At 34.7% G+C, this 23266-nt stretch overlaps 1 protein-coding gene across 6 annotated transcripts in view; it reads left to right on the top strand.

The window, feature by feature from the left end:
• Positions 1-23266, top strand: part of SIPA1L2 (signal induced proliferation associated 1 like 2) — a 126543-nt gene that overhangs the window by 60585 nt on the left and 42692 nt on the right. For 4 of the 6 annotated variants that reach the window (XM_042025250.1, XM_042025249.1, XM_042025246.1 and 1 more), the window contains exons 5-10: positions 1060-1248; positions 6114-6288; positions 10006-10109; positions 12639-12716; positions 16311-16468; positions 18001-18577. In XM_042025250.1, the coding sequence (XP_041881184.1) occupies positions 1060-1248; positions 6114-6288; positions 10006-10109; positions 12639-12716; positions 16311-16468; positions 18001-18577 (1281 nt within the window). The remainder of the gene's footprint in view (positions 1-1059; positions 1249-6113; positions 6289-10005; positions 10110-12638; positions 12717-16310; positions 16469-18000; positions 18578-23266) is intronic. The other 2 variants (XM_042025248.1, XM_042025247.1) reach the window with 1 other exon arrangement.

Raw genomic sequence — 23266 nt, 5'->3', positions numbered from 1 at the left:
TTCTAATGATAGAAATAAAAGATTAAGAAATGTAGGGATAAAGGGAGCTGTAAAGTATGAAAACTAGTGTAATGACATTTGTATTTTTTTGTTTTGTTTCAAAATACTTTCTCAGAAGCTTTTTTTGTGAGATGTTTCTATGTACTTCTACATGCATGATTTGCAGAAGGAATACTAATATATTCATAAAATAATGGTTTTATTTGAATGAAGAATTTGCTTGTGGTTGTTGTGTGCGAAGTCTCATAACTTCTATTTTAAGCAATTTAATATCTCTTGGTAACTAATTTCTTTGTCACAGCAACTACCTTAGATTTGTATGAAAACACACAGTGTTATTATTGCAGCAAACAACTGTAAATTTTTGGAATCCTTAGGACTATTGGTTTTTATTTTGATTAGGATAAAGAGATGTGTTAACTAGACCTCCTGATATCACTGGACTCTTGTGCTTTTGCAAACAGATGTAAAAACAGGTACAGATAGATAGATAGATTTTTTTTTTCCAGTCCAGGGTTTTTTAATAGCCAGAAAAGCGGTGTCCATGTATGTATGTGTGGAGAGGTGATCCAGGTGACTAAGTTCTAAGAAATTACTCTCTTTTTGTTAAATCAAATGAAGATAAAGCAGCATGGATTAAATAATAGGTGAATGGGTTAAGTGAAAGTTCAATTAGCTATAGCTTATCTCGTGTCCAGCCTCACATTTGACTACTGTGTTTGCTAGGGTAGTATGCAAAAATAACTAGTTTTAGTTTTCCTTGTGTCTTTAACACTTTTCCCTCCCCCAAAAAAGGAATATTCTTAGTAATTGGAATAAATTGATAACATGCTTCATGAATTTCTTTAAGCAAAAAATGTATTTGTCACTTAGACAGTGAAAGCTTATCTGGTCTTTAAAAGTTACTTAGTAATGTTTCTACAGGTTAAAAAAAATAAAATAGGGATGTTTTTCTTTCCATTTCTTTTTTCCATGCTTTTGCTAAAACCTGAGGTTTTTATCTGTAGGGTGTAGAGTATTAGAGCTAAAAATGTTTTGTGTGTTTTACCTTTACTGCAGCTAACGACACTTAGAGGAGCAATTTTAGAAGATGCTATACCATCCACTGCTCGTCATGGCACGGCAAGAGGTCTGCCTCTCAAAGAGGTGCTGGAGTATGTAATACCAGAGCTGAGCATTCAGTGCCTGAGACAGGCTTCCAACTCACCCAAAGTACCTGAGCAACTGCTTAAACTGGATGAACAAGGGGTATGTAGCACATGGCCTTTCTTTAAAGACTATTCCTTAGATAAATAGACGAAAAAAATTATTAAATATTTTGCAGACAGTGCTAATTAACATGGATCTGTAATGCAAACTGTTGACTTTCTTGGTTTTAGAGAAACTGGTCTGTTTTCACTGACAAAATAAGGCTTGGTTTTCTAAGCAAATTCTTCTTAAAATGCATTTCAGCTGAAGGAAATAAATATTGGCCTACGGAGATTGTCTTTCAATGGCTGAGTGAGAGAAGGATTATTAAGTTTTAACATCAGTAAGAAGGGATTTTCACAATCTGTATTTGCACGTTAATGTGTACAAATGTTGAATGCAAATGAAAATACATCTAACACTTCATTAATATTTTGTATGGATAAGGAAGAAAAAGCATGTTGTGTCTTAAGCCTCTGCATCTAAAATTTATGGTTATTTTTTACAATACCGTTTGATGATTAACTTGCTGTATTCTTACTAGAATAGAATAATTCTGTGTTCATACAACTGACACTGTGATTGAGACTAATGAATTAACTACATGGCAATGAAGTACTTGTATGGCTTAAATTTTGAGATAAAATGGTGAGGTTTATTAGGTTCAATAAAAGTGTATCTGCTTCATTCAAAGCTAGTAGTTAAATTTATAGTTTCTGAATACTTTGTGAAAGACAGGCTTATGATGGGTTTTAAATCATAGTTTTAAAAAAAATGTTCATTTGAACTGAAGATTTTACTTCCTAGGTGAAAGTCAGTATATATCTGTTGAAGTCCAATCCAATGATTGAATCAGTTGATTATGATGGTGCTATTATCAATGTTTTCTTGCTAACTCAGTTTCAAATGTAGTGATGGTATTTAACATTGGTGGCGTCCACCAGAATTCTTCTGTCCTTCCTTATGCCCGTAATGATTGCTCAAAACAAAGTACATGTAGTCAGAGGAACAGAATTGGCTTTTTTTGGATGGATTATTAAACTAGTTTTTGTATGTTAATTTTAGCACTTTTGCTCACACTGGTCTTTGAGGAGGACTTTTAATTAAAAATTAATTTTGCCAAATGTTGTTATTTTCTTCTGCATTTGTCAGTTTTTTGGGTAAAACCATACAGGGAATTCAGAAGCACTGAATTCTGAATCCAAGGTTTCCTAATGTGCTCTTGCTCTCTGCTGTTTGACCTTCAGAGAGAGTTAGGTTAATTTAGTAAATAATATTCACTCTGAGGGTCAGTATGTTCAACGCAGTATTGAATATGACTGTGTTTGACCTGATCTGAATATTTCCCAAACTCACTAACAGTATTTCCCAAAAATTGGAAATGGAGATTATCCACTGAACTGACCGAAATGATTCTTTAATCATCAGGTCTTCATTTTGAGAAACAGCAATATATAGCACTTCCTTTTATTTTGTGTGATCAGTTCTGAAAATTCAGTCCTATTATTAAATGGGCTGTCACCTGACAAAATGTAATATTAATATATCGTATGTACTGCTTATTGCAAGGTAATTACTTGAACATAGACAGAAAGCTGTGCAAAGAACTGGAATGAGATCCATTCTTGTTTTTAATCCTCTTAGGTACTTAATGCTTTCAGTCTATTAATCAAGTAAATACAAAAAGAGTTATGCTTGGCAACTGAAGGTGATGACTGGTGGAAATACCATGAATTTAAAATATATGAATTATGATCTAGAAGATTAGTACTGTCACCAGAGTGACAGTAGAATTTTGTCTAACAGAGTTTAAATGTTTTCATAGTTCCGTAGCCAACTGAAGACTACTTTGATGTTTTGATTTAATTTTCTACCTGTTTGATAATTTTTCTGTGAAATCTAATATGGATTATGGAGGAAAAATGTGGCTAAATTTTGTCTCTAAAAATGACAGTGGAAACTAGATGTAAATTGGATGGTTGACCTAATTTTAATATATGAAGAACTTACCTTTTCCCAATTTATTCTGCCATACTATGCTGATCATTAAATTTGGCTGTAAATTTGCAAGAAAATTCAACTGTTTATCTGCTACTGTTGTTTTTTTAACCTTTCTCCAACTTCCCCCTAGTTTCCCTTTGTAATTTCTGCTAATGGTTTTTTATTGTATATGCTTTTTGGTTCCCCTCACATCCCCCTAGGGATGTTCACTTCTCTCTAAGCTATAGGATGAAGTTTAAAAAAGACCAAAGAAATTAAGATTGGTTGCAGTGATATTTAGTGGCTACTGTGTGTCTAATCTCTTGATACTCTTTTACAGAAAAAAAATCTAAAATCTTCACATGATGAAAGTCAACAAGTTGTTGTTACATGATAAATAATCTGTGCAAAAAGTTGACAAGATGCCAAGATTCAGTAGTGAAGGATTCTGACAAGAACACAATCCTTTTGAGTCAGGAAGACTGCTATGCACCTTCAATATGTATCACATACCCAAGTAGCTAAATGGGTTTAGAAGTTATTTTGTGATGTCACGTTATTAAATTGTTCTCAGTGTAAAATATAACTGAATGTAAAATTTCTGTTTTGGAAATAATGAAATCAGAACCATGTCTGCAATTATTTACTTTAAAAGATTTGAATAAGCATGTGCTACCATTTCAAAACCGGCAAACTTTATCAGTTTTAAATATTCTGATAGTTCTTCATGCCAGTTGAACGTATGACATAAGAAGATCCTCCCAAAGCTCATTGAGTTATTTCTTTTTTAGGCATTGACATTCTAAATGTACCTTGATCTCTGCTTCTGCACAGCCACCATGATCTTGGCTGAGAGTTCTTTTACTCAGGTCTTCTAACTTCATAGTTGTGAAGGGTTCTAGCACAGGGGTAGGAGGTTCAGATTACTGCAAATGAGCTTGCAGCTCGTATAGCAATAGTGGTATTGACAGAATTGACTTCGTACACAATTGTGTAGCATTTACGGCACTTGTCTGTCCATGAAGTCAAATCCCAGGATTAATTCATGTCTTGGGCTGGTGAGTTTCACATCCTCCTTTTCAAATACCTTTTACCTCAATGTTTAAACTACGAGGTGTTAGATTGCTTAAGATAGATGTATACTTCATTCCTGTTTGGAATATTATTGATATTTATGAACAAATGCAGGAATGACTGGTGTCCACAGAATAAAGAAGTGTGACTAGACTGAATGTTTTGCCCAGGTGCCTCTTTACTCCTAGTCCTTGTTCCTATTGTTGGTGGCTCAATTTAGCATTTAATTTCTCTACTTGTCAATTCTGGTGTGAAGTCAAGGAAATCAACTTAAATCCCCTGTGGCTGAAGTTAAACTATTTGACACAGGGTTGGTGTAGAGGTGGCAGGATGGTCACCATCATTTTAAGTCTCTGCTGGGATATGTCAAGTAACAGTGCTGTTTCCTATAATCTAATGTTTATATGATCAGTTATCTTGCAGTTTCCTCCATGAATAGTTCATGCTATTTTACTGCTGAATAAAAGGCACCAGTGTGCAATCTGGAACCTTTTGTTAAATACCTAACTCTCCTTAAAATGAGGTCAAGCAAGGAAGCACTCTGGATGGGGATAGCATCTAATGCCAGTCAAAAGGAAATGACGGGAGCAAGCCAGTATCTTAACCCTGCCCTGCTCTACGGTTCATTGGTCTGACTCAGGCAGCTCCTACAGTGCATCCAGAACCCAGAACCCCGCTTTATCTCAGATGGTCATCCCTCCCATTCCACATCAAACTTTGGCACAGCTTCTAGCTCTTCTGTGTTCTAGGCTGGCCAGGTGAAACCTTATTCCTCATTCCTGTCCTTATGAAGCCTGTCCTTTGCTCCTGACAGCTCTCTGGTCAGCGGCATTCTGCCAGAGCAGGTTCCACAAGGGCTCATCCCTACACAAAGCAGTTATCTCCTTACGACTAAGGGGAAGCAGACTGTTGTTGTCACCTTTGCTCTAACAGAAGTACATACAGCCTGTTCATAACATGCATTTTGGACACTAATCCTGAGGTTTGATTAAGAGAGGTCTACAGCCAGAGAGTTGATTTGAGTCATGAATATAGATAAATCTCTGAAGGGAATCTGGTGTGACTGATGGTCTCTGTCAGTTTGTGAAGCTCTAGAAGGTGTCAGTTAAGAATAATGAGACTAATCCATTCATGTGGAGGTTTCCTCTTTGTCAGCTTAAGTGTGCATAAAAGCTAAGAAGACAACAGTCTGCTCAAGGAGTAATGATATCTCCTTATACCTAATGCTTTATAGTTTTTGTACTTTATTTTTGAATAGATGTGATTTATCTGTTTAATGTTCCGTAACTGAGAATCTGTTTAACAAAACTATTTGACTGCAATCTGATTTCTTGCTTTAAGTATACTTTTGAAAATGGGAAATAGTTTTTAATGGTGCATGATTTTATGAGGAAGGCAAAAGCTTACATATAATAGAAATTACTTTTCTGAGGGCTTTTTTTAACTGAACTACAGTGAACTTTAAAGGGTAAAAATGAGGGATGATAAACTCACCTTCTTCTAAATTTGAGAAAAAAGACCAATATACAAATATTGTCAATTCAATTTTTCATACTGTAGCATGAAGTAGAGTGTGCTTTTATAGTTAACAAAGTGAGAAGTCTTTGTACTGCTTTTATCTGTGTTTGAATAGTGCAAATCCAGTTTTCTTTCTAGAGTTGGAGGGTGTTTTTTGTGGGGTTTTTTTGGTTGGTTTTTTTCTGTGCTGACTAAATTTCCCAAATCAGAACACTTATTTTTTCACTTTCAGATGCCTTCTCTCAGAGGTTATAACAGTGTTATATTTTAATTGTTAATATTTGTTCTAATACTGACTTTCCTTTGCTTCTGTAAATTTTCCTTTTCTTTTTTTATTCAATTTTTAATTTCAGCTGAGTTTTCAACATAAGATTGGTATCCTTTACTGCAAAGCGGGCCAAAGCACAGAAGAAGAAATGTATAACAACGAGATGGCAGGACCAGCTTTTGAAGAGTTCCTTGACCTACTGGGCCAGAGAGTACGGCTAAAAGGATTCAGTAAATACAGGGCTCAGCTAGATAATAAAAGTAAGTTATGTTTCAAGCTATGGGAGAAAGGGTAATTATCCAGCTGATCTTCTAATTGTGTTATCTTTTCATGCTCTTGACTGTGGGTTTTGATTAGTAAGATTATATGGTAAATTAGGAAGATGAGGCATATGGTAAGAGCATGTATCAAACCTTTTCTGAAAGGTCATTTAGTTTTTCTGTGGCATTAGTAGAACTGAAAATCAAAGCAACTTATTTCATTTGTTTGCATTTAGTTAAAATCATACTATGTGAGTAATATTTCCCCAGGTACACTTTAACATCTTGTTCTTTAAAAGCCAATAAAAATATATGTATTTCAAAATATGGAGTAGTTTTCCTTATTTCAGCTAAATTTTCATCCTTACTTTTACCCAACACACATATTTATGTTTGTATTTGAGGAGCAGTCATGTTTTCTAGTTTCTCACACATGCACAGTAAGCGTGTCATCATTCATCAGCTGATAATTATTCATCTACCTCAGTGCTGTGTTCATACTGCCATTTCTCCAGGTCTTTCAGTTTCCCTTAGTGCAGTAGTATAAAAATTTAATTGTATTGGTTGGGTTTTGTAGCAAAAATAGGAACTGAAGCATTTGTGTTAAAAAAAGTCAGTGATATGTTAACATGCTTCTTTATTAGCAATGTTTTCACTGCCCTTAAATTTAACTTAACTCATTCTTAGTATAATGATGTTTTAACAAGATTTTGACAGCTGATCATATGAGCCATGATCTAAGGATATTTTGTTATTCATTTACTTCATTTTGTCATATTGTCAAGCTGTCTAAGTACCACATTTATTTCCAATCATGTTACTGGCTTTTGCTTAAATCCATGCTTGCTTCACTTTATTAATTCAGGATTTTAGAGACTATTGCATCCTATTTCAGAACAGAATGATAACAAAGCATTTTTCAAATTAATTTGTAGAAATACATATTAACCTGCTGTGGATGTCAGACTTCTGGAATGAATTGATAAATAGGGGTGAAAAATTGAAAAGCGTAGGGGGCGTTTGGGTTTTCCATCTTTTCCCCCAATCAGAGCATGACTGAATTCCACCTAGTAAGTTGTACATATGAAAATAAATGCTGGTCTGTCAGGAAATTCAGTTTCTGTATTTGCTGTGCTTCAGTATGAATTTACATTGCTGATTAGCATTGTGTATGTATCAGTCAGTAACACGATTTTAATGTTTGATGAAGTCTGTGTGCCATTAACTATATTGTCCTGTCATAGTATGTTCTCATAGTTTGCAACAGGCAGAATGGAATTAAGAGTTCAAACCAAAATAGTCTTCAGTATTATATTAAATGTGAAGTACTGACCTAAGGATCTATTGTTTTTAAATGTAATGATGCAACAAGTATTACTGTGTGTCATATTTAGACTTAGATAATATATTATTCAGACTGCCTGCAGGTTCAGAAGAGTGGAATAATTTAGACTCTGTGAGCTATATTTTTGGCAGCCACTATGTTTCAGTAATAAATCTTGCTTAGTTCTCAGGAGTCAAATTTATTAAGTTTTTATATTCTCAAATGCTTGACTAACTGTGGGGTTTTTCTCTAAAAAGTTTTTTTAAAATTTGTTTATTTAATATTTGGATAATTAATTGGTCCATTTCTCATGTAATAAAGTAGCATATTGTGATGGGTTGACCTGTCTGAAAAATAAGCCCCCACCTCTTGTGTGCTCACTCACCCGCCAGTTTGGGAGTTGAGATTAAGAGAGTTTGATGAGCGACGGGAAGAAAGGAAAACACACCACCCCCAAAAAAACTCCCAAACAAACAAAAACTCTCAAACAAACAAAAAAACCCCAAACAACAAAAACCCACAACCCACCCCTACATCAATCAGCCAACAATACAAGTGATGCAAAGGCAGTGACGTGCCACCTCCCATTAGCTGACTGATGCCCAGCCAGTCTCTGAGCGACAGGTACCGTGACAAAGCTCTCCCTGCCCCAGTTTTCCTGCAGAACATGACTTTATAGGGTATGGGATGTGTTTCTGGTCAATTTGACAGGCTGTCCTGGCTGTCTCCTTCCAAACTCTTGGCCACCCCAGCACAGCTGCCAGGGTAGGGGACAGTGTGAGGGGCAGAGAAGCCCTGATGCTGTGTGAGCACTGTTAAGGCACAGCTAAAACATTGGTGTGTTACCAACACTGCTTGGATCACACGGGGAAAACACAGCACCATATGGGGTGCTGTGGAGAATTTTAGCTGCATCCAAGCCACACCCAGTGCAAATGTCAAGAGCATATGGAATATATTAACTATAAACTCTTTTCTGCCCTTCTGCAGTGCAGTTTTAGTGCCATGCAATTCCAAACCCCAAGATAAAGAAATAAGAAAATTAAATGAAACTTTACCAATTCAATACTATATAATTTGTTTAGTGTATGTTTTAAAACATATCAATCTACTAGAAATGAGAAAAAAAAAGTATTATTATTGGAACATATTTTGTCTTTCTATCTCTTCAAAACTTTCTAAAATGCCACTGAAAGGTTGAAATGGAATTAGATTTTCAGCTAAGATTTTGAAATAGAAGAGTGCAATAAGATTCCCTTTTTAAAGCAATATTTAAGTAACAAACTTCAGTGGAAATTATGCTTTCTATTTCTTGTGCAACTGTAATATCTGTTACATAGATATTAATAAATAAAGTTAATTTAATCTCATACAGACATAACCGATGCACCCAGTTATTATATGAATGTGCTCCTAATTGTATACACACAAATATTTTTAGATTTAGGACTGCAGATAAAGAAGTGTATATTTATATACTCTTATATACTTTTAACTGGAGAATTAGCATGGCTAATTGATTCCTTTTTGGAATATAGCTACTGTTTAAAACAAAGCAAAACCCCAAAACCTTAAACAGTGTGTTAAAGAGTGTACTGGAGAATGTTTATTGGTGCAGATAACATAAAATTATCTTAAAAAATAAGTGAACATGGAAAAAGAGAAGAAAAATTGGTAGTTGTCTTGACTCAGTAGGGTTTCCAATAGATATAAATCTTAAACTTTTTAGAAGTTCATTGTACTTACTTAAATAGTCTGTACAAATTGAAGAAAAGGAATAAAAAAGATTAACTTAAAACTACAGTGTGAAACTCATTTACTGTAAACATCACAAAATGCTAACTATTAATAAACTTTCTAAACAAAAGAAATAAAATATTAATTTATATCATATATGAAATGTATTTTAATAATTTTCCAATATATGTATTATGCACATGTTTTATGTTTTAAAAATGTCTGATCTGCAACATGTGTTTTAATGTTGGATTTGAAATAGCCAGTTCATTTTTGGTAAAGTATGGGCTTAGTCAGTTGTCTTTATTAATGTTTAAATAATGAAAACACATATTATATAAAACATCACACAATTAGCTAAGTGTTTAGGGTTTTTCATGCTATGCCAATATATTCAAAATTAGTTTATTTAGGTCTCAGAGACAGTAAACTCTGGGTTTTTTTCTGCAGGACCCCTCTATGTCATAATATGAAACTGAAGAGTAGATTTCTAGCTGATGGAAACGTTTTTGTTCAATTGAAAAAAAAGATATAAATTGCTTAAATAGATTTAAATCATAGCATGCTCTTTTAGGACACTGCTCTTTAGCAGTGTCCTAAAAAGTAGTACAAATGTTCTAATTTACTGACCTTCTTGCAATTAAATTAAATTTCAGCTGATTCAACAGGAACTCATTCCCTCTATACTACCTATAAAGATTATGAATTAATGTTTCATGTATCAACAATGCTACCATACATGCCCAGTAACAGGCAACAGGTATGTTTTTTTAGCTTTTCATTGTAATTTTACATCAGAAATGTTTGACATTGAGTGTTGGGTTTTTTTAATAGTATTGGTTGAAAACTGAATTGTTTTAAAAGAAGTATGACTCAATTATATTTTTTCTTCTTGAAATATTGTAAGACATTAGAAATCTTGTAGGATTTTTATTCTATATAATTCAGGAACTTATCCCATGTACCCTATTTCATTATATTATTAAAGGGCAATATTGCCTCTGGTGGATGAGTTATTTTCAATTTGGACTGAATTCACATCTTATGTATGTTTTAAACATTGAATGGAATGAATCTTGAAAATAGTCTTGTGGCTAAAATATGCATGTAATAAGGTTTTTAAAACTATTCCACTTAATCCTTGTATTCCAGATATTGAAATGTTTATTAATGTGTGACCTTAGTAATAAATTTTAACTGTATGCTTCAAGATATCTGTGAAAACAGAAAACTGCAGTGTATTTTTCTTATTTCTAGAGAATTCTCTTTGCTTATATAATAATTCAGAATGTCTTCAAAGCATTAAGGATGGCTAAAAACCAGCACAGCATCCAAAGTGTGCAGTGCACCAGTAAGGTTACTCTGTCTTGCCTGTCTAAGATATTTCTTGCGACTTAATTAAAACATACAAACACATTTGGTATAATATATCAGTATTAATGCTTAAAAGAAAGCAGTGGAAGAGCTCATAGATTAGACTGATGGTAGTTTGTAACTTTCTGTGCTGCTACTCTGTGTTCTTCCAGGTATGCAGAAGTAAGTGTTGATTTATTTAGTTAGTTTTGCAATATTCTCACCCTGCCATGCAAGTTACAATAATTTCAGCCGTTGTGGAAGGTTATCATAAAATAAGGATGCTATCTCACTTTGGTTTTGAACAGCACATGAAAGGTGCTTACTGATTGATTGTTGAACCATATGGGAGTTGTATCTTTCGTGTCTATCCTTCGTGTCTATCCTATCAATAGATCTTGTGTGAGGAAAAAGAGATGAGTCAAGGCAGCAAGAAAAAGATAAAAGAAAAGTATTGAAATTATTCAGAAGGGATAAATAAAAATAAAAATGGAAGAAAGTATATAATATATTTATGTATTTTAAATAATCAGTGCATAAAGCTCTGACCAGTTTGAAAAGCTGTTTCAAGTGAAGAGTTAAGACATTACACTTAGGATTTGGTTTAAAGATGTGGTTTAAAGAAACTAAATTAGGAATCAAAAGACAAACTTTTCACCATATGAATAATACAAAGTTTAGATGACTCACTTCTTAAAATGTGTGGCTTTCAGGAGACAGAATGTTCAGCTACATCAGACACTCAACTGTGACATAGCTAGTAATCTAGGAATTGGATCTTTCAGTTGCACCTTATTACAAAACAGGATTAATTTAGTAAATACACTAGGAGTTGTTCTGTCTGTAATCAGTCATAACAATTTTTGACTGGAAAGTTCACGTAAATAGGGAAAACTGTACCCTATTAAGAAGATATAATACACTGAATGAGCTTGCCTTAAAAGAATAAAAGTAATATTTTCATGGCAAATCACAGGCACTGACAGTAAATATGGCCTTACTTGGAGTTTATTACTTCTGTTGTCTTTCGTGAATTTTCCTTGTTTGTGAGAACAGGACATCCTCTTGCCATGATCCATTAATTTTCATCGTTTTTTGCTGTTTGTCAGCTTCACTGCTGTGTTGCTCAGCCACCCCCTGTTATTGTCCTTTCACTTCTTCCTGTGCCTTCCTTTCATTCTTGTCATTTCCTTATGTGTCTTCCTTTATAGTCAGGTGCTGATTCTTGTGTACAGCAAAACCTTTCAATTTTAACTCCATGGTTTTCCCTAGCAACAAACACTCCTTTCCACAGTGTTTTAGTAAGTTCTCATCATTGTCCCTTTAACAGATTCAATATTTAGCAGAAGCACTATGTTGTTATTCATGGCTTTCTTGGGATCAAAATAATGTGGCAGTTTTCCAAGTTCAAGCTGTATGCCTATCTGAAGACCCACCACATTATTTTTCAGGTGATGAGATCTATCCGCGTTTGCACAGCATGTACACTGTCTTAATGAAACGTGACGAGTGCACCCAAATTACCAGAATTTAGCCAGCCTTAATGTGCAAAACAGATCTATAATAACTGTTTATTTTTTTTTTTCTCTTACTGTTTAGTTCCAAAACACATAATGAAGTCTCTTCAGGGTTTGGCTCACTGCATACCCAAATGAGGGGAAGTTAGAGGCTACGGTAATTTTCCCTTTAGGTTATGTTAGGAATGAAGCTCCCCATTCAATACTTATTTTCTGCTAGCATATTATGTATGTACTGGCTGAGGTTGTTGCATCCTTTCCCTATGTCCCTTGTTTGGTAATGACTGGGCAAGGTATTCAGCCACTCCTCATAATGTACAACAGTAACCTTCAATGAGCAAGCACTGAGCATTGCTTGTGTTCCAAAGACCTGTGAGCCAAAAATAGGCCGCGCCAGAACTGTTTGTTGCTTCTTCCAGGATATAACTACGCCCTGCTTGGTCCCTGATCAGGACATCCCTCTAGTTTTAGAACCAGCAGGAGATCCAAAGAGCAAGGTAATTTTTATTTTGGCTGCAACATAGGCTGGGAACTTTGAAGTCAGCTGCTCCTCCCCTAGGACAGAGAAGATTACCAGCCCTGGTGTGGCCAGTTCCTTTTCCTTTATTGGCCTTTTCTTCAAAGCAGTTCAAGGCTTTCCCCTTTAAACTTTACCTTTGCAGTGTCCCTTTCCAAATCATTCCCTTGCAAGTTACCCATTCACACATTTGCAGTCTGCTTGTGTACACGTGGTCAGACCTGATTAATCCAAATCAGTTCAAATAATCAGTTTTCACCTGGTTTTATGAAAACTTATAAATGAAACAGATATGCAATAATGAAATAAGCTTGTTGCATTTAAACTGCTGTTAAAATAGTTGGGTAACAAGACCTATGGTTATACCGAACTCAGTTTAACCAGACCTGTCGAAAGATCTTTTGCCATTCATTTCTGGTTTTGGTACTGGCTAAGAACACAAATTGAAAATAAAACTTTTGGAAGCACTTATTTTAGAAATGTACTAAAATAAGTTTTACATTTTTCTTGTTTGACTCTTAACACTTTATCATTTAATTGAATGAGGAGTATATTTCACTGCTATTTCAACAAGAATTCCTTGTTGTTTTGCAGTTTGACAAAGCAATTCTACAGAAGTGGGTAGATTTTTAAGGCTGAGCAAAAGCTGTAAATATGCTAAGTTTTAAGACAGTTTATTCCTTCAGAGATGCATATCTGAAAATTAAGAATTGAGTCACCAAAATTTGAGAATTAATATAATAACTATCATTTAATGCAAATAATTTTAATCGAATGGATTCTGCTCTTCTAACATATTTTCATTACTGGACTCCCCTTTTGTCTCTTGTACTCTTACATAACACTTCACTGATTTCCTTTTGGCTGCCTATCATACTTGATTAGGTTTATTTTCAAATTCTAACATGACAATGATGCCTCCTTACTGTAAGTAATTCTCTGTGATCTCTGCACCCAGTTGAGATTTCCTATTGTGCTTGACATTGTCATGAGACTCTTGAGAGTATGTTAGAAAGGCAGATTAAAAAACATAATTGTACAACATCCAAAAACCCCAAACCTGAGCAGACCTCAAAATGAGAGAGGAAGGGGAAACTGAGAACCTGAAAAAAACCCAAGCAAACTAGGAGGTAAAAATCTAGGTTTTAAAATGGAAACTAGAAAAGGGTTTCTCATAGGTCATTTTGCTTAGTTCTGGTTTCCTTCAATTCCTTTTTCATTTTCAGTATGCCATCCTTATCTCACATTTCCCAGACAAGTATGCATTCCCTCCTTCTTCTCCATTCAATACTTTATTCTTTTCCTGTTCCTTTATCCTATCCAGAGCACTTCTTTCCATGTTCCAGATCACCCCAGTTTAATTCTCCCCCCTTTAGAAGTTCTTTGCATTATGATCCTCTGTACACAGCCACAATTGTGCTTTGCCTTTGCATTGTGTTGAAGTTGACTGACCACTTTTGCATGACAGCTATTTATAAGTGTTACACTGGCTTTACTTTAAATTGAAGAAGTCACTAAGATCTCTACAATCTTGGTAAGGTTCTTAAAAATAATGAGCTGTCTTCCTATTTCTGTTTTTGTGCCTTCTAGAGGTTTCCACTCTTGAAAAATATCCTAGGGATAGGATATGGGAACTGCCATACTTTTGAAAAGTTGTTTGCTAGTAACATTTCAAACACTTCTAAAGCTTACCTCCAATTAAATGAATGTTATTCTTGCTTAAGCTATGTATGATGGCAAGTAGAACCTCCTAAAGGGGTCTACAAAAGCAGAAAATATACTTGAAAACAGTGATTGTCTTGAGAAATAAATATAACTTTAAAGAGGATTGCATTCTCATTTTTATAATCTGCTCTGTAGAAATGTCTAGGCATATACCACTATAGCCAGAAAGAGTAATTGAGTGGTATAAGAAGGGCAGAAATTAATCACCTTGTACTTCATAATTGGAAGGTTGCTTACAAATTTAACTCAGTTGTAAATTCCAACCTGTGAGGTAGTAATAATTTCCAAACATTAACTTGTGCTGCCCTACTATGATCTAATTGTATGGCTCACTAGATAAGCAAATTAAAGTATCCCTGACACAATTCTGTGATCAGTTCCTCGTAGTGTACTTCTGTATGCTACAGGTTGTATATCTTAAATGGCTAAAATAACCAGTTATTTTCATTTTAGTCTTAAAAACCTGAAAACTTGACTGAGCCACAGGGCTTACTGAATACTGTTTTTTGTTCCTTTGTCTGTTGTAAAGTTTCATAAGAAGTCTTATTTCTTTACCTGTGCTTGAGATATTGTTTATGTTTAAATTAATATGGATATACTGAGTGTTTTAAAATTGTGGCTTTGGCCCTTCTTACTACCTTCAGGATATCATCCTTTATGTTATTTTAAGAGCTATAATGAAACATACTTATGGGTTCCAGGCTTTAGCATGTGCAACTTTGCTTTTTATTGTTGGTAGCTGAAATACTAACTTTTAGTGGAACTGGGAAAATGCAGCAAAATACCCTTATTAGAAAGATTCTGTTCCATGAAATCACCTTGATAGAGAAATTTTTACTTGCTCTCTCATAAAGTTTTCAAATAAATTTATTCTTATATCCTTTTTAGTTACACATGAGCTAAGGTACACTTAAAGTGTTTGTGTGCTATTAGTTGACAATTCAAGATCTTTGGCAGATTTTGGGTAAATATTTTAAATGTAGCACATAGTAGACTACTTTTTTTTGTCTGTTAATATACAAAATTTGAAAGTTACAATATACTTCCATAAGGAAAGTGAACTTCATTTTACTGTGTCGTTTTGTTGAGTTTTTTTAGGAGAAAGAGTAGTATCCCTTATTGACAGATATAGTCTGTAATTCTTACTAAATTTTAGCCTATAAAAATGATTTAGTACTTTAAATTAGTTCTTAAATATATTTTGATGATAAAAGCTACTGATTACAAGAATAAGTTTTTAATTAAAGACTTCCCAATAGCTGTTGTTTCTCTGTGAGTCTTGGCTCTGTTCCTCAAGCATGCAGTTGTTAACATTTGTGATGAGTATTCATGATAATAGGTTTTTTTAAAATAAGATCATAATATTAAGGGCAATATTTAATAGTATTGCAACCCGGAAAATAAAGTTTTATTAAGACATAGAAGCATATTTTTGATGTACAGACAAACATTACACTGTAAAGAGGGGACTGATGTACAGTTTTCTGGACAGTGAGAAATGTCAAGTGATGCAACGCTTTTTTATTACTGAAGTGATGCATTGGTAAGAATAAGACAAATACATTTTTCTCATATAATAAAATAGAAATGAGCAGAAAGTATGGAGAACTAGTGTGGGGGTGTGAGAGAATTCACTAGTGTTTTTGTGAACTTAGCCCAATTTCTTTTCTCTGTATTTTTGCAGTTCTGATATCCTTTATATGTTGTTATCCATGATACAATAAAACTTATTTCTGAAAAGTTATGCTTTATTTTTATTGGTTTCACTTGTTTGGGTTTTTTTCTAAGATGATGAAATTGTGATTTTTTAAAAAATTAACTAATTTTTCAATGCATGTTTCTTGTCTAGCTGCTAAGGAAAAGGCATATAGGAAATGACATAGTTACGATTGTCTTCCAAGAGCCAGGAGCACTTCCTTTTACTCCAAAAAATATTCGTTCCCACTTTCAACATGTATTTGTCATAGTCAAAGTGCATAATCCTTGCACTGAAAATGTGTGTTATAGGTGAGTATAGCCTTATAACTATTTAAGTTTGTTACTGAGACTACAATGGAACTGTGTTTTCTCGCTGTTTTGTGTTTCTTATAGATATTATGTGCACAATTTTAAAATTTCTGCTGCAGTTCCTGTGAATTTGAAACCCCAGTGTCTCCCTTGCACACATCTAGAGTTATGGATCTGCAGTTTGCAGAACTCCATGTTGCTGATTTATGGCCACAAAATGTGGATATAACAAGTTAATAAAAATAAGATTTGCAGACAGACCAATAAAATTAATTTAGAATTTGTATTGCGCGTTTCCTTTTTTTGAAGAAAGTAATTTAAAGTATTTCAGAAGGCCATTGACCTGTATGAATCCCTGAGTATGACAATATGACACCAGGATGAGTCATAGCCTTTAAGCACATGCATGAGGACTTTTGGAGTATGGAAAACCATTATAAATTTCAGATGATTTTAACTCTCACATTGAAGTCACTGCATCATGAATTTTAGCCAGATAACCAAGGTGGAAACACAGTTGTGAATTAGTTGGGAATTGTGCAAATAGTGATAAAGACATGAAACATTATGACGCAAGTTTATGCATAAATGTTATTTATTCGTTGTATAGAATGAAATTAAAATACATCATGAGAGTGGGTCATATTACTATCTTTTAGCTACCTACTAGAACTTAAACTGTATTTTAGAACTTGAGTTTGTTTTGGTAAGTGTTTTGTGTTGATTAATACATACATTTCCTAAGTTATATTTTTCTTACTATTAAACTATATCTGTCATCCCAAATGTGACTGTATTTCAGTCAAACAAATAGTAGTTCTACGTACTGTGTACAGTATTTTGAAATATTTTTCTGTTGAAATGTGTTACGTATATCTCAATTAGAGGTATAATTGTATCAATTAGGAAATATTCCTATTCTCTTACATTTTGCTGTGAACTGTCTAGATCAAGAATTGCAAGTGTCTTCCAATTTTATGAACATAGAGTAGGCAGCTTAAACAGGTGGAGAATGCTCCATTATAGTCACATTTGACACCAATATTTTTTCACTGAATTCACACTTCATTGTAGAAAAAGATTTGAGGATAAAAATTAATTCTGTTTCTATTTATAAATTTCTTAGTTTTAAGATGATGCAACTGAGTGACAGCTGAAAATTATAGACTTACTTAAAAATAATTTTTAAAAATACTTCTCTCATTTATTTCTCACAATGCCTTTTTATATTTATTCCATTAAGGAAGGGAGACATTGACATCCTAAGAAGTTGTCTTTGATATTTTTTGTTTTAATAAGATACATTCATAATGTCCTTTATATATTTAAAAGAAGAAAGCCTTTTCAAAACAGACAACCCAATCAATTTTCTTTGATGTGTCTGAAATGTCTGCAAAATTGGCATGTCAAAGCTGTACTCAATTGTGTAAATGGATTGCAGAGATCATAGTTCTGCTTATCATCTGATTTTTTTTTTCCTGGGGAATTAATAATTTTGTTGTGGTTTTTTGTTTTGTTTTTTCTATTTCCAGTGTTGGTGTTTCACGATCAAAAGATGTTCCCTCATTTGGTCCACCCATTCCCAAAGGAGTAACTTTCCCCAAGTCTGCAGTCTTTAGGGACTTCCTTTTAGCCAAAGTTATTAATGCTGAAAATGCGGCACATAAGTCGGAAAAATTTCGAGCCATGGCCACAAGGACACGTCAAGAGTACTTAAAAGATCTGGCAGAAAACTTTGTTACCACAGCTACAGTGGATACTTCAGCCAAGTTCAGCTTTATTACTTTAGGGGCAAAAAAGAAGGAAAAAGTGAAACCAAGGAAAGATGCACATCTATTCAGTGTTGGAGCAATTATGTGGAATGTGATTGCCCGAGATTTTGGCCAGTCTGCTGACATTGAATGTCTCCTTGGAATCTCCAATGAGTTTATCATGTTGATTGAAAAGGAATCAAAAAATGTTGTGTTTAACTGCTCCTGCAGAGATGTTATTGGATGGACATCTGGATTAATGAGCATCAAAATATTTTATGAAAGAGGAGAATGTATTCTTCTGTCTGTAGCAGATAATTGTACTGAAGACATCAGAGAAATTGTTCAAAGACTTGAAGTAAGTACAGTTTCTAAACTGGAATTCTAGTTTCTTTTATGAACAGTTATTTGTCTACATCTCCTTTGAGATATAATTAAAAATGTTCTATGTTTATAGTTCAGGAGTGTTTTCAGTCTTCAGAGAGCATTACAAATAGTAATCTTCAAAACAGCATGTGAGGTAAATGTTATCAACCTGTTTTTCAGGGGTAAGGATTCAGATACCATTAATCTGATTACTTGCCCAAGGCCATGGATGGTCCCAGAGTTGAAATCAGGACTGAAAAGCTTTTGCCACCTCTTGCTGTAGCCTGTTCTCAAATCACACCCTTGTAGGTAGAAATATCATTAATTAAAAAATAAATAAAATCTTAATGTGTAAAATGTACTTTGACTTTTTGTAATAATGTGTGAGAACATTAGTGGAAAATATTTTGTAAGTGATTCTGCTGATTTATTCCTCTGTACTGAGAAAGTGCAGGAAGTAAAGGAAACCAGACCAAGTAATGCCAGTTTTAACAGCTGACTGGATAAAGTTTTTCAGGCACTTGATGACCCTGTCAGTACTACTGTCGTGCAGTCAGTACAGATGAAATGACAGGAGCTCCAAAGCAAAAGTGCTGATGCATGTAGTGGTTGCAGTTCACTCTTTGATCTTAATTTAAGTGATTTAGATCGTCTTAGGGTTCTCTTCTACTAGAAAGCTCAGCACTGAAAAGAAATCCCTCTGCTTACAGTTTTCACGCTGGAACAGATGGATTGCAGCTGATGATTTAGGGCCTCTCTAGTACTGCAGTCACATTTAGCATTGCTCAATATCGTTGCCTAAATAATAACTTTCTTCCAAAGTACAATTACTGTTTCAAGAGGTGAATGTCTTTAAACTCTTCTTGCCACTGCTATATTATCCTTTTCAATTGAAGCCTTCAGTTTCACGTTCCTTAGACAGATATTTCCCTTCTAGAAAATAGTGCTCCCATTAGGTCTTGTTAACCGAACAATATAAATTTCCTAACACAAATGGAAAACAAGATTTAAAGTTCTAGTGAAAACTGCTCCTGTCATCAGTGACAATTTTTTCTGCTGTTTTTCGCTTACTCGGTTTTGCAAAACATGGAAATAGTGCATGTTGCCGAAGACGGATCTTTAAGATTTGGTAATTAAAAACACAAAATTAAAAGTTTATCTATGTTTACTTGAAGATTTTCTCTTTTTGTAGTCAGATTTGGGGTTAAATAATGAGAAATTGGTTTCAAGCCTAAAAGTTTGCATCAGATATTATGAAATTTACCTGAATATTATCTTCAAGTATCTATTCCCATGAACTCTGACTGCCTTCTTTATCCCTGCCACCTATCCAACCTTCACTCTAATTAAAAGAGTTAACTATTTATTTTAGAACAATTTTTGTCCCTGTTTCTTGCCTCATCTTTTTCTCCTTTTCCACTGCTTCTTCCTCTCTTTTGAAAGCTGGATATTGATATTATTTTCTGGTTGTTTTATAACATTGAATGCTTTCTACAGTCCTTACATACATTTGTATGTATACATTAGAACCACTAAAAATTATTTAAAACTCTGATGCCACACTTTATGCGCATACTTTAAAAACCTTACAAGTGTCTCAGAACACATCTAAGGTTAACAACCACATGTGCCAGCAGATGCTAAACATGAAAGCTCAAACTCCATTGTAATATCAATCTTCAGTGGCCAGATGATTAACCCTTTTCAGTCATGAGTTAAAGCATTTCCTAAAACCAGTGAGCAGAACATTGTAATTACTAAATGAAATTGTCAAAGAAATTACTAGACTTTATTGCCTGGACTTAAATCATGCAGGTAAAAAGGACACCTATCTGAATATCCAGATTAAGAAAAGTTGTAAAAAGCTAGCTGACAGCATGATTTTAGTTTGAACTGAAACAATTGTTCCAGGACTGAAAAGAGAGCTGTGACTTGTCAGTCTAGACAAATTTGTATTTGTGGGGAGAGTATCTAGTTATAGAAAGCAGAAAGAGCAGCAAACTATAGATTAACTTGGAGGGTTGTGTTGGAGGGCAGGAAAAGCAGTGGTTTTGAGCTTTAGGATAACAGAGAATGGCAGAGTGATAAAAGATGAAATGGGAACACTGAATGGATCTTTAGACGAGAATCTGAGTTGACAAAATTTCCTTAGTATCCCGTATTTTAAAAAAACCTCTTCACCTTCTTCATGGCACTTAGAGGATCTCTGTCTTTTAACTTTATCTGTTTTAAGTGCATTTAGAGAATCCAGCTCTTAGTTCATTTGTGGTCACAAGATCAGTGAAGCTGCAACCAAGTCAGCAGAATGCCATGTTTTGAAGTGGAGCAGCACTGTGTTTAATGTGACATTACTATGTAATATGCAGTGTTACCTTTTAGGAATATACACTTGGGGAAGACTAGATCTCCTGAAATACTTCCCACTGGGAATAGACGAGTCTTTGGCAGGAATCTTTATCTTTCTTATCTTTTAACTTTTAAATATTTAACTAACTTGAAGAAGAGATTTTGAGTGCTTTGAGTTGGGGAAATCCATACACTTTGCTGGTGCATTCATTTTGCAGTATTCTATAATTGTGACATAATGATAAAGAGGTGTCAGCCCCCAAAAAAGAGTATTATGTAGCTTAATAAGGATAAAATTCCATCCCTCAGCTGGGCTGAAGACTGTAATAGCATGTTCTTTTCACTGCATGACTAAACGTGTATTTTAAAAATTTGTGACAGAAGTATAGCTAACAAAGAGCTGAAAATTTCCTTTTCACTTATCTAGTTCACAAGTTATGAAAGTCTTATTGAAATTTAGTCATGACTGAAGGGTTGAAAATAAAAGAGCTAGGTTAACAATATGTTAAAGTTTTCAGTATGTTATATGCACAGTTATAAACACAGTGGAAAGTTCTATTTAAAAAGGAAAGTTTCTAAAATATACCAAAATCTCAGAGCAGAAAAATGACAAAGGAAACAGGTGCTTTGTTTTTGTTATGAAAACCCAGAACCTGACTTTGTAAACAAGGCCTCCAGAGTACATTTTGGACATCTCAAGAATGACTTTCACATTGTAGTTTTGAAACCTACATCTGGAGAAGTAACTGGAAAGATTATGAATCAAAGTGCTGCAGTTCAACTCACCTAAATTTTCCAAGCAATAATTCTCAGAATATCAGATCCTTGCAGTATCTTCAGTATTTCACAGTTCACAGAAGATTATCCCTTAATGAATGAGGGCTAGTTGTATTTCATTACCTCACAGGTTAAAAGCATGAGCATACACCAGCTTCCTCAGATCAGCAAAGTTAAAATAACTCATAGGTTTGTGGAACTTGGGTCTCATGTGTGCAAATCCTAATTATTTCTGCTGAGTGACAGATACCCATATAGAAGTATTCTGTAAAGAAAACAGCACTTTGAAACTTACTAAGGTACCAAATCTTGTGACATTCAGTCATGACCAAGTTGCAGGCATGACCAAGTTGCAGGCACAAAGACTAGAAAGTATTTCCAGTCAGCCATTGGACTGGAAAGGGAGTAAATATTAGGACTTTCATCCCTGACTCTATAATAATTGTGGGCAACAGATCAATCTAAACAGGAAAAGTGCAAAAAAGGAAGCTACAAAAGTATGCTTTGCTATGTGTGAAGTTCCTTTGTCAGTGATGGAGGCATGCTTTTGTAATTATTACCAGTGAAGGAGACAGTCCCATCCATTCCTTGCCTGCCACCTCTTTGGAACACTGTTTTGAAAAGCACCCTGATTTTTCAGCTGTACCTTATCCTGCTCTGTCTGCATGGCTGCACAAGTGCTATTGCAATACAGGGGACAGCACAGGGGCAGTGGTGTCTTGTGTCAGTTTAAACCTTCTGTGAAACCTCATCGAGTCAACTGCCTCTGACTCGGGTGCTGGAAGGAGTGGTTTTGTGACAGCTGTACCCCGCCACAGTGCAACATCTCATGAGCTATACAGTCCTGCTCCCTCATCATGCAGCCCTGAATCAGGTTAAGCCATTCTGCTGTGGCAAGCACACTATAAACTAGTAAGCTAGCCTGCCTGGATTCTGGCTCAAGCTGGCAATGGAGAGCAAGAGTGACTTTTCCAAAATAGCCTCCTGAATAAAGCTATAAAACAACCTTTGCAGAGATTTATCTGGCACAGCTGACAGTAAAGGACACTAGCCTCCTATCTTAAGCTCCTTTAATTAAATGCCCAAAAAGGGTAACTAAATGCTCAAACTGTGTGTTTTTGTGATGCACACTAAACCCAGCCATAAACAGCATGAACACCTTTGTGGAACAAGGTATGGTGTGCCATGGAACTGCTCTTTGTGTAGCATGACCTTGGGAAGATCCCTTGATCTGTATTGTAACATATGCATCTCTAAAAGGCAGGTATTTGCCTTGGTGGAGTGTTTGTGGGAGATCTTTGATATGCACTACAAAGATCTTTCATATGCACTACAAAGATCTTTGATAATGTTTCATAGTGGTTAAGATTGTGTTCTAATTGTCCTAATGAAGCTAAGTACATACTGGTTTTGTGACACCGACAAAAGGGAAGGCTGGGGTAACTCTCAAACTTCCTTGTAATACAGGCTTGAATTTTGTCTTCTGCGTGTGGTGCAGTATCCCAGCTTACTTGTTGTATGATCGTGTTTTACATGAAAAAACTGTTGAGAACTTGTT

This window comes from Corvus kubaryi, unplaced genomic scaffold (assembly GCF_017639235.1).
Source record: "Corvus kubaryi isolate FWS band 111438036 unplaced genomic scaffold, C.kubaryi_AGA036_p1.0 37266, whole genome shotgun sequence".
NCBI classification, from domain to species: domain Eukaryota; kingdom Metazoa; phylum Chordata; class Aves; order Passeriformes; family Corvidae; genus Corvus; species Corvus kubaryi.
Note: the sequence above shows the minus strand (reverse complement) of the source record. Positions and strands in the feature narration are given on the sequence as shown.